The 11,038-nt window shown below is 37.5% G+C and overlaps 2 protein-coding genes across 9 annotated transcripts; one reads left to right on the top strand and one right to left on the bottom strand.

Moving 5' to 3' along the window:
• Positions 1 to 697: 697 nt before the first annotated feature.
• LOC130989575 (uncharacterized) lies at positions 698 to 3,199 on the top strand. Of its 3 annotated transcripts, none has more exons than XM_057913553.1 (5): positions 698 to 818; positions 1,641 to 1,767; positions 2,460 to 2,530; positions 2,613 to 2,699; positions 2,780 to 3,199. In XM_057913553.1, exons 2-5 carry the CDS (start codon positions 1,665 to 1,667, stop codon positions 3,068 to 3,070), a joined length of 552 nt encoding a protein of 183 aa, XP_057769536.1. In that variant the 5' UTR covers positions 698 to 818; positions 1,641 to 1,664; the 3' UTR covers positions 3,071 to 3,199. The 3 variants fall into 3 exon arrangements, with proteins under 3 accessions (XP_057769536.1, XP_057769537.1, XP_057769538.1); XM_057913554.1 differs by lacking the exon at positions 698 to 818 and adding an exon at positions 887 to 1,174; XM_057913555.1 differs by lacking the exon at positions 698 to 818 and adding an exon at positions 1,044 to 1,261.
• A 673-nt stretch (positions 3,200 to 3,872) lies between these two features.
• Positions 3,873 to 10,646, bottom strand: LOC130989574 (uncharacterized). Of its 6 annotated transcripts, none has more exons than XM_057913552.1 (18): positions 10,281 to 10,637; positions 9,837 to 9,852; positions 9,458 to 9,566; positions 9,052 to 9,179; positions 8,838 to 8,925; positions 8,606 to 8,714; positions 8,416 to 8,494; positions 8,164 to 8,250; positions 7,965 to 8,057; positions 7,324 to 7,781; positions 6,981 to 7,062; positions 6,701 to 6,877; positions 6,580 to 6,633; positions 6,220 to 6,312; positions 6,081 to 6,146; positions 5,736 to 5,782; positions 4,717 to 5,409; positions 3,873 to 4,471 (listed from the first exon to the last, which is right to left on the bottom strand). In XM_057913552.1, the coding sequence occupies exons 4-18, from the start codon at positions 9,172 to 9,174 to the stop codon at positions 4,087 to 4,089; spliced, it is 2,634 nt and encodes an 877-aa protein (XP_057769535.1). In that variant the 5' UTR covers positions 9,175 to 9,179; positions 9,458 to 9,566; positions 9,837 to 9,852; positions 10,281 to 10,637; the 3' UTR covers positions 3,873 to 4,086. The 6 variants fall into 6 exon arrangements, with proteins under 6 accessions (XP_057769535.1, XP_057769532.1, XP_057769531.1 ...); XM_057913549.1 differs by having other exon boundaries at positions 9,778 to 9,852; XM_057913548.1 differs by having other exon boundaries at positions 9,530 to 9,852; positions 10,281 to 10,646.
• Between the last annotated feature and the right edge of the window lie 392 nt (positions 10,647 to 11,038).

Here is an 11,038-nt window from a genome sequence, read left to right on the forward strand (position 1 = left end):
TTCCCACCTCGATCTGGCCATTGGCGGCAGCGATATGTAGAGGAGAGTTACAATTATAAACAGTAGAATGATAAATGATAGATGAATCCATTTCAACATGACTTCAAAGTTTAAACATCTTCAAATCCCCCAAATCCACTACACTAAACAACACCTACTCCACTATTACTGCAGCTCATCCTTTCTCCTCGTTTTATTAGAGGAAGAGCGGAATATACTGATAAAAAAAAAGTTAATTGGATTGAATCAAAACTCTGGTCGGCAATGTTATGAGGTGCCACATCCTCTTCTTCTTCAAATTAAAATAAGAAACCCATTTATCACTCTCTCTCTCAAGACAGATATGCAGAACTTGGAGCATCAACGGCGCATTCTACCGTTTATGAACGTAACTCTGAGAAGGAATGACACAACGTAAGGTAAGAAGATGGTAAAATTTAGAATTTAATTTTTTCCATGAAAAGAACAAGAAGAGTTGCGTGTGATTGATAGTTGGGGGTTATACAAAAGTAGGGATTTGATTTAAATTTAATTTGGGGCTACGAAGAATAGGGTAAAATAGTAATTTTATAATTATTATTATTATTATTTTATATGAGAGGCTATAGAGAATAAAATGGGGGTTGTGAATAGAATTACCCAAAGTTTAAATGATGAGCCAAAGAGTGATATTTAGTCCTTTTTATTTTAGGTTCTCAATTAATTAAAATATAACAAAACGAGACGTCGCCCAGTTGCCTCCAGTGCCTCGGCCCTCCGGCCTCCTCCTTAGCCGCCGCCCGGCCCGTCCCTGAACCCGTTGCAGCCTTCCCCTTCAGGTATGCTTGTTGCCTCAGTTTTTAGGGCTCGAAATTTATATTCGAATTGAAATTGAATTTTATGTGCTGCTTAAAATTTCCTTTGATATGAGTGAATGTAGTTACTGTATTGTTTTGAGTGAGAGAATTAGAAAATCAGTTTTTATTTAGTTTAGACAGGAAGATGGAGAATCGAAGAGGGCAGCCTTTGGTATGCTGCCAAGTTTTTTTAAATTATTTAATTCGGTTATCCGAAATACCGATGGCTTGGGTTTTGGTTCGAACTTCTAAAACCCCAGGCCCAATCCTCCCTTGGATTCCGCCACCGCTGCTCTCCTTTCCTTTTCTCATCAATTCAAGTGTTCCTTCTGAAATTGGTGCGTCACATTAACTTCTATTCAAATTTTCGTTTTTTCATCTTCTCTTCAATCAACAAGAAAAAGTAAAAGCAGATTCAAGAAAAGGTATTTATGGAAGAATATTTTGCTTCACATTTCTTTTTTTATGGTGAAGATATTGAATGAATTTTGTTGGTTTGATGGTTGAAATCCATGTTTATGAGTAAAATTGTTGTCAAAATCACGTTTGTTAAATTCTGAAAACAGAAACTGTCAATTTTTTTGCGGGGGAAATATTAACGTTAGATAACTGTGTTTTCATATATAGATTTTGCTTTTTTTATTTTTCGATTTTCCTAAGATATATCTACTGCAGCTATAGAAACTTGTAACCTTGTTATTCCCCATCTATTTATTATTTTGTAATGTGCAATTAATTTGGTTGAGTTTGTTTATTGTATTTTGTTGGACTGAAGATCTTGCTCTTACAATATTTATTTTGCAGTTAGGAGAAAGTTCTGAAATTGCAATGAAGGGGAAAGAAACGAAGAGGGGGTCCTCATCCACTAATTTGGATTCCCACGAACCCAGAATGGACATCAAGTCCATTCTGAAAGATATTGAATTTTTGGGTAAGATAAAGTCTTCATATTTACTGTATACTCTAATTTGTTGGATTTTTGGTATTAAGCATGCAAATTAATTGGATTTGGAGCTATTGTTATAGGAATAAAATTGTTGACGTTTTGATTACTGCCACTTGCTGTCACTTCAATCCTAAGACTTGGGCTTAGATATCTGTCTATCTGCTATAGTTTATGTTTTATGGAAGCATCTGATAGCAATGGATACCAGTGAACTTTTGAAAATCTTCTATTTTGATATTACCTATGGATATTTGATCTTATTCCTTGCTGGGATATATTTGTTAATGTTTTGAAATTTCTCTCTGAACAATGAAGGCAAATGAATTCGATATCTTTTTGAATGAATCCGTTCACAGGTTGTATTCAACCGAATTTGCCACATGAGGATTTAAGGAATACTAATTTCATTGCCTTTTGTTGTTGACGGTGTAGAATACTGCGAATAAGGTTTGAAATAATTGGATCAGTTTGAGATTTTAGTTGAAGATCACTAACATGTAACTTTTTCATGATTTTATTGCACCCATGTCTGGAATTGCTCCTTCCTCTTACTGTGAACTATTTCTTTTGTGTGTGTAAAGAGTGACATTTATTTATTGGATGCGGCGACTATGTGCAATGTATCAGATATGGCTACTACAACATCTTGGAATGTGCTTAATTTTTTGTCAATTCAGGATCCTCACACATGACATGGAAACAGAAAAAGGACTTGGAGAATAAGAAGGTAGTGTCACTTGGTGGAAAGGTGAGTTCGTCTACACTCTACTATCGTAGGACATGTTGAGCTCTCCAGTGCTTTGTATGAACTCTATGTTTCCTGTAAACAGCCTCCAAAGAAACAGAGGTTACCTCTTAGTGTTGCAAGAGTTGCAATGAAGAATCAAAAGGGAAGAGAAGAAAAAATGCTTCAAGAGGTTACTTCACATTCCCAGCTTTTCTTTCAATTACTCTAAATAGTGATTAGAAATGACGTGCAAATATTTGGTCTATACAGAGAGCTATACTCGGAAGGTTTGGAGCCTACAGTAGCAGTAGTTCGAAGAAGGTGGCAGAGAGGCGGCCAGCAGAGGACAGAATTTTGAAGTCGATTCAAGGCAATTTCAGAAAAGGGGTTCTCAACGTCGAACATCTGTTACAACCCTCAGCCCCTGAAGCATCTAACGACATGGGCAGACACCCTACCGGTAAAGGGAAGAAGAAGAAGAAGAAGAAGAAGAAGAAGAAAGACAACGGCAAAAAAAGTCATGGCAAGAGAAAGGGTGGTGGTGGTAAGAAGCGTCACTAGGAATATCTCAAATTTACCCTTTTGAATCCTTCTTCGGCTCGCTCAAGTAAGCATGTAGAACATATACATTAATGGCCTGTAGCTCAGATATGTTTTGCTGCTCAATATAATGAAATTTTGTGCTGCTAATTTGGTATTCTCTTTTGATGTATATGTTTATAGTTTCAGCTTATTAGTTGTTTGCATGAATTGAATGCTCAAAATTGCACAAGTCAACACATGCTATCTATTTAGCAAGAAGGGAATTTGCTAAGGAACCGAACATCATTTACAAAGGGTCACATAATTTTCTGCACCTTACAATGCTTGGTGATAGAAAAATGCACCAAAACTCTCTACACAAACTCAGAATAAACAAGAAACCTGCTGCAACTTATTTCAATTGGGCACCCTCGAAATATTTATACCAACTTATGATTGTGACATAAATGTAGCAAATCATGCCGTGTAACTCACATTGTTTCTGCGATAACGAATAAATTATTAATCCTCATTTTTCTGAATGGACCGTGATATTGATACAAGTAACAGAATTTTAAGGATTGCAAGGATACATAAGTGTAACCAAAAAAATATTTAAATCGATATTATTTAGTGTAATAGAGCGCCTCACATCATGTCGGAGTTTATACTCATGAAACAAAGTAAAGCACAAGCAACTCCAAGTGAAATTATTTCACAAATAGATACATAAAAAGGAACCAAAAAATGACCTTAATCAGGATTGTTTATTAGAAAAGGCGCTTTTTTCTCCCTTGCAGTAATCATAATTAGTTAATTATACACCCAGTAGAAGTATTAATTAATCACTCAAAAAAGCAACTTAGCATAATTAAAATCAACATGTTGTACATAATATATTCAACTGTATTTTCCATGACTTCCACAACCTATATGAATGTAACATGAGCAGCATATTCTCTCTACTTTGATCCCATGATTCCATTTTCATAAATCAACATAATGCTCTACAAGCAAAACTTTGCAATTACAAGATTTCAACTCTGGTTTATACTTTATACCGGGGATGGTGAGAGAAAATATTGTGGTTGTGATCTATCTAGAAGTATCCCACAAAAGGGACAACATGGTGTCGAGGTATGCGTGTGAGCAGAAGACTCTACGAAAGACTTGAAATTGGGAGGGTACCTGGGCATGGCAAACAAAATGCTAGGCGCCAACTTTGATGCCCGCCTCTGGCAACACATACAGTACCAGGAGGGATTAGTAGGTAGAGTCCGCAGAGTAACTGCACACCTTTGAAGCTTGTGTGTTTGATTAACTCCATTGTTGCTTATCACTCCAGAGCAAGTTGCATACTCTGTTGATTCAAATGGCACAACTGCTGAACAGAAGTAGCAGCGCTCGTGCACTTCATGGTTTGAGGTTTCCTCTAGTTTCCTGATAAAAAAAGAAAAGAGTGTAATATCCCAAGTAAAAGAAGTGGTAAAATCTTTAATAAACAAACTCCGGAATATTAGAAAAGCAACATATTGCAAGGTGTCCAATGCCTAGCCTTGTTAAACTAGTATAAGTTTAATAACATCGACATGCAATGAGGGAGAAGGAGGTGAACGAAAAGAATGGAAAGTGGAGATGCAACAAACATTAAAAGATAAACAATTAAACTGGTGGAAATGGCATACCTCTTCTTAACCTCTCTAATTTCTGCTGCAAGGAATTTGTAATCATCCTTCACATTTTGCGAAACCCACTGCTCCATCTGTGGCAATCCATCACCCCCAACTCCAGAAAATTCTTCTGATGAGTTGGATGGTGGCCTTAAAATGGCAGAAGTACTAATACTGACAAGCCTCAACAAGAGTTCATTTTCACAGCTAAGTAGCAAGTCCATCCACAAATTTATGTGCTCCTTCTTGTCGCCACTTAAGCCTTCTAAATCTAATACATGCTCTTTGCCACTCATGCTCTCTGTTGTGAATTCTTTAAGCATGACTTGCCTGCTGATAATGTTTATGAGGTGCAACTTACGGGATGAGAGCATGGGCAGAAGTTTAAACGCTTCAGACAATAATTTACAAGAAATTTCAAACTCGGATCCTAAGCAAGATGCCAGCCATTTCAGCAGGAGATGCTCTACATACTTGGGTGAAGATTGCTTAAAGGCTCGGAGAGCTGCCACAATATCCAAAATGTTCAGAAGCCTGTTGAGGTTCTCGTACTGGTTCAAACACCATAGTATATTCTTTTCCCACCAAATAAGTTCTTTCTCGGGGAATCCAATAAATGTTTCATTTTTCATCTCTGAAGATGTAATTACAGAAGGGTCCAATTGTTGGCCTCCAACCCAAAGGAACTCAACTGAAGCTTTATGAGATCTGAAAAGTTTATGACAATATTTCTATATTACTTCATAGTATGAAAAAGGTTGAGCTGGTTCCTCACTTCAAAAAGATTATGTCAATATCATTCTATTGATTTATGTAAGGGGCAGTTAACGACTACTATGTGCAGACTAAACTCCTGGATTTAGTTTTGACATGTTTTGCAGAATACAAAGAGATTTGTCACAGTACATACTAAGAGAATATTGGTAAATGCAAATACAGGGTGAACATACCACCATGTACCTTGGCATAAATATGCAGAAGTGCAGGTTTCTAATAACAATAGGATACCAAAAAAAAAAAGTCTAAAAGCTCACCTTCCCTCATACATTGGATCTAATAGATCAACATCATAACTGCGAACCTGCAAACAAGAACCATAAATTTTTCAGAACAAGATTCAAGGCAGTTGAACAGCCATCCATTTTGCCAAAGGCTGATTACCTAGTAAAGTATGATCCCTATATTTTCCCTATCTCATTAGCATATAGTATTATTTATAAATATTTCCTTCATTCCCAAAACTGCTCTTTACTCTCACTGCCTTACTTGGAGATGCAGGCTTTTCATAATGTCAAATTCCACAACAATTGATAGAGATCATGCCATGTGAAAATGTTATGTCCTGCTACAATAAATAAGGAGAGAAGAAAATATCATACCACAGCAACTGCCAAATTTCCAGGGGATATCGCCAGACCAAAGCAAGAGTCTAATGCATGAGCAAACTGTATTTATTGTCTAGTATTAGTTCACAAACAAAGACAATAAAGCAAGTAAAGAGGAAAGGTGATCTCATACATCTGCGGAGCTCTTCAAACCAGGACTACTAGAGGGAACTGGCACTTCAGACAAAGTATCTCCGAAAAAAACCCAACTCTTCAACGAGTTGTTCTGGAATCAATAAAAATATATGCAAAGGCACTGTTAAGTTAGTTTCCTAGAGAATCACTCTCTTTTTGTTGACTTTAGCATCATAAGCCAAAGCAGCAATGATAAATAACAAGAAAATTTTGGCAAGTAAACCAATTGCAAGTAGTAATAAATCATAGATAGGATGTATGACGTAATCTCAAGCATGGAATGTTTCATCGGGGCCTTCATATGACATGCTAATCAAATTTTAACCCATGCAACACCATTTACTATTAAATATTATACCTGGCTGCAGCTGTACAAGCAACATCCATCAAAAGCCCAAGCTAAACCAGCAACCTGATGTTTATTTCAAAAATGAATTAATTTTTGTTCAAGTGGTAAAATACTAGCAGTGGAAACTTACTGTACGGTCATGTGCATTATAACAGCCAACATTGTTAAATTTGTCAATGGATGTGTCAACGGTCCACAATTCAAGGAATCCAGATGCTTTGCCAATAGCCAAAAACAATTTCCATGGTGATTGTGCGGGCACAGTAAGTGAAAGTACAGAGATCATAGAAGAATCAACAGTCACAACCTAATTACATGATAAATCACTAATATTAAGATAAGGATAAGAACCAATTCTTGATATATCATTTTTAAAGTATAAAACCAAGACACTGAGATGAAATGCTGACCTCCTTCAACAAAGACAATGAATCATTGCTAACTTCTGATGCCTTGAGTAAATTTTCACCATTTACCAGCCAGATCTTCACACTGTAGCATAAAGAGGGGGAAAAAATAATCATGTCAATAATTCCTCGTGCATTTATGATAAACTTACTATGTAGTTACTATGTAAAACTATAATTAAAACTGTTTGAATTAAAAAAAATACATAATAGATCATCTTATTTTTTGCAAAGAGAGACTCAATAAGGCTATCCATGTAGAGGTCACATGGTGTTATTTAGATGCAATCAAAATTCTACTTATTTTAGAGGTCAGCCAACAAATGGTTATATACAAATTACGCACCTTCCATCAGAACTTCCAGTAGCCAATGCAAACTGGGCTTTTGAAACATTAGACCCATATCCAACCCAACTAATTGCGGTAATCCAACTATCATGTGCCTTCACAAGGCCAACAAGTGAAACCTCACCTGAGTGCCCAGCATTATCACTAGAATAGCACTCGGGTGCACGAACTCTCCACAATGAAATTCTACCGCACTTTCCACCAACAGCAAGAATGGAGCAGCAGTTAGAAGAGCTAGAAGGTAAACCAACATTGTTCCCAGATGTCTCCAGAATCGGAGACCAAGCAACAATAAGTGACATTAGCATTTCATTACGAGAAGCGTACTGCTGTGCAGATATTAATGGGAGACATTCTTCAGTCACTTCCTCTGAAGGCTTCCCTTCATAGAATGAGACCGGAACAATTTGCCAAGTGTTCTTCTCTCCTAAATTTCCATGGTCTTCTGTTACTATCTGATAAAAGATTTTAGGAGAAACATTAGTGTTAATGAATTTTAAGAGTAAAGGACAAAAAAATATTGAGAATGCCCAACTAGAAAATAAACAAGCAGCACAAAGTGGCTGATTCAAGGTGGATAATGAGTACATGAGAACTGTTTATAGGGAATCAGAAAGTCAATGAAGAGATCACATTACATCAGCTGCTTTTTGTCTTCTATGTTTGTGACTCTTTCTAAAAAATGTACCATAAGTACATTTATGATCTGCAGTATCTTGTCTTGGTATAACCTGAATAAGAGGAAGCAAAAATAAAATAAGTAGTAATGGAGAATGTATAGTATGCAATGAAGAAATGACCTGTATGCCATAGATGAAAGCAATAGTAACCACTCACATCAGAACCCTCTGAAGGTACAATTTGAAACTCTCCGAAATTGGTGTTCTTGTAGTAATTATATAGCGCTTCAGATATGTTCACAACCTTCAGAAACCAGAGAGGTACAAAACTAAAATAAGTCAACATTTTAGAGAAACTAATCCTAGTTTTATCATATGAGCTACAGAAAATAACATTTTAGTGTTAGGGATTTCTCAAATAGTGTTGATCAAAGAGAGATTGTAAATAGAAGGTTCGCTATTTACATACCTCTACCCACTCCAGAGAACAATGTGGACGGCGATAAACCTTCACATGCCCACCAGTGGTGCAAACAGCAAGTAAACAACTGCCTCATTGAATTAGGGGGAGGGGGCTCACGATGATTAGCTCTATGGATGCAGACTTAAGATGCCACAATCATAAAATCACTCAAAGATGAAACAGTTCATAGTAGTACCCAGCATTGCTAGCAAGACCTGCAGGAGACCAAGAAATCGACCGAGCACAAGGACGAGTTTCCCGCGATAAATGATAAGGAAGCAAACACCCATTTAGCAAATCCGCACCTATGTTCAAACCAACAAAAAAACAAGAGTTAAAGAAAAATGTACGGTTGAGACCACTAGAAACCACAATCCTTCCTACATCTATTAAAACACGATTAGACTCAGCTTAATAACTCAGCATACCTCTGCCATCATCATCAATCTTCCCAGTGGGAAAGCGCTTGCTAGATGGAACGACAATCACACCTCGAACTTTAGGATTATGAGGATTCTAAACAAACAAATAACGCAATTGATCAGCTATTAACCAACCAATTGAAAATTGAGCGGATAAACCATGCAACAGCAAATTCAAACAGCACAAAAAGCAGCACCACCGGAAATTGCACTACTTTACCAAAATTATGACAGCAGCGCCGCACGCCACCGCCACCAAATTTTCTTCGGACCAGATGACGGCGTTGGGGTAAACAGTCCGCAATGTGAAGACGGCAGATTGAAAGCATGTAACACCCGACATTTTCACTACAATATATATATATATTATTAATATTATTTTAGAATCATGTATATATATATTAAGTTAAAAGAGATGGGATAACTTTCAATATTTATGAAAAAGCCCAACAATAGTAAATGGGCCAAGAGTTTTATAAAAAATAGGAAGCCCAATAAGTATTTATTTGGACCAGGAATATTGTCATATAAAAAGGGCCGAAGCCCAATTTTATTAGTAAATCAATTATATCTTTTAATTAGAGTTTTAAATTGCTAATTAGATCTATTAAGCCTGATTAGCTCACAGAGGAACACGTTTCTTGTAGCTTTTACGCAGCTACTCCACAACCGACTTCAACTTGTATAAATCCCCTCACCTCTCCTGTTAAACCCTTTCCTTCCTCATTCTGCAATCTTAAACACGCAGCAATCATCCATTCAAACACACATCCTCCACAGCAGACATCAAAGAAGGTAGTCTTTCTTTCAATACAGTAGATTCTTTATGTATAGAAAAGCAACCACGAATAGTGAAAACAGTAATAATAATTGTTAAAGACACATCTCTATTCCTATTTCACAAACACAGCCTCAGTTTCTCAATAAGCAATAAAGAAAAACAGACTTATAACATATAAAAAGATGGATCTTGAGCAGTAGACGGACTGCCACTCCGAGAGGCACCTCGAATTATCAGTTCCTGAAATAGAGAAAAAGAGGGGATTTACTATTAGTTTGAGGTATTAAAACTGAAATAGGGGATGGATACAGAGTTTATTTTAAATAGGATATTTAACTGGAAAGTAGAGAACAAGAAGAAGAGGCAAGCGGCAGCAGCAGTCGCGAACCACCGCGGCGGAGGCGCGACCGCCGGCGCTGCCCGCGCCACGGCGGTCCGCGGTGGCTGCAGACAACAGAGAGTAAAGACAGAGACAGAGACATAGAGATAGACGAGAGAGACAAGAGGGGAAGCAGAGCGAGATAGAGGAAGAGAGAGGACAGCAGAGCGGCGGCGACCACCGGCACTGCTACGCAGCCACGGCTCACGGCGGCCGCCGCGAACAGGGCAGAGTGAGAGAGACTGAGAGGGAGAATATAGAGAGAAGAAGAGATAGGGGGAGGGCTTACCTGAGACAGGAAGAACGGCGGAGGAGCGGAAATCCGACGAGCTGGGGCGGCGGCGACGTTATTCGCCGGGATTCGCCAGAGGAGTACAATTGATGGGGGAGATTGAAAACCCTAGGTTGAATTGATTTTAGAATTTGGGGAATTAAATGTAGAAAGGAGAGGGAAGAAAGAGGAAGGGGAGAAGCTGCGTCAGCCTCGCCGCGCCGGAAGCGGCGAAAGCCGGCGATATTCGCCGGAGAGGTAGAGAGGGAGAGAGACGGCTGAGAGTGGGAGTGAAGGTAAAGAGAGGGTTTGAGCGGGTCTGCGTGAGGAAAAGAGAAGAAAGGAGAGAGATGTATTAATCTGATTGGGCTTACAAAATACTTGGGTTTGAAATTTTGATGGGCCTATTAATATTTCTAATGTGTTAAGATGGCATAAGATAGTTGTTGCGCTTATTTATTAATTTAATGATGATTTTAATATACAGGTACGCTTTAATTATTAATTAAGCTGAATTATATTATTTAAGCCTATAAGTATGAATAAAGGATTATTAGCTATTTGCTAATAATTGGCTTGATTTATTAAATGGCCTAGACATATAATTAATTTATGTTATTACCTTATGTATCTATGCATAAATTAGACACTAGATTATTTCGAAATCAAGTTCGTTAAAGAAGAGAAAAAGATATTTATATTATTTCTAGATTCATAGTTATTGAGGCACTAAGTAACATTATTGAGGCACTTTCACGTGCAACCGATTGCACCGT

Source organism: Salvia miltiorrhiza, chromosome 6 (genome assembly GCF_028751815.1).
Source record: "Salvia miltiorrhiza cultivar Shanhuang (shh) chromosome 6, IMPLAD_Smil_shh, whole genome shotgun sequence".
In the NCBI taxonomy this organism is placed as follows: domain Eukaryota; kingdom Viridiplantae; phylum Streptophyta; class Magnoliopsida; order Lamiales; family Lamiaceae; genus Salvia; species Salvia miltiorrhiza.

Excerpts from the sequence above, each read along its gene's own strand:
- LOC130989575 (XM_057913553.1), top strand. The coding sequence starts at position 1,665 with ATGAAGGGGAAAGAAACGAAGAGGGGGTCCTCATCCACTAATTTGGAT. Across the intron at positions 1,768-2,459 it reads GAAAGATATTGAATTTTTGG|GATCCTCACACATGACATGG; the intron begins GTAAGATAAAGT and ends TTGTCAATTCAG. Across the intron at positions 2,700-2,779 it reads AAGAAAAAATGCTTCAAGAG|AGAGCTATACTCGGAAGGTT; the intron begins GTTACTTCACAT and ends TGGTCTATACAG.
- LOC130989574 (XM_057913550.1), bottom strand. Across the intron at positions 7,063-7,323 it reads ACTGGAAGTTCTGATGGAAG|TGTGAAGATCTGGCTGGTAA; the intron begins GTGCGTAATTTG and ends TTTATGCTACAG. Across the intron at positions 5,783-6,080 it reads GAAATTTGGCAGTTGCTGTG|GTTCGCAGTTATGATGTTGA; the intron begins GTATGATATTTT and ends TCTTGTTTGCAG.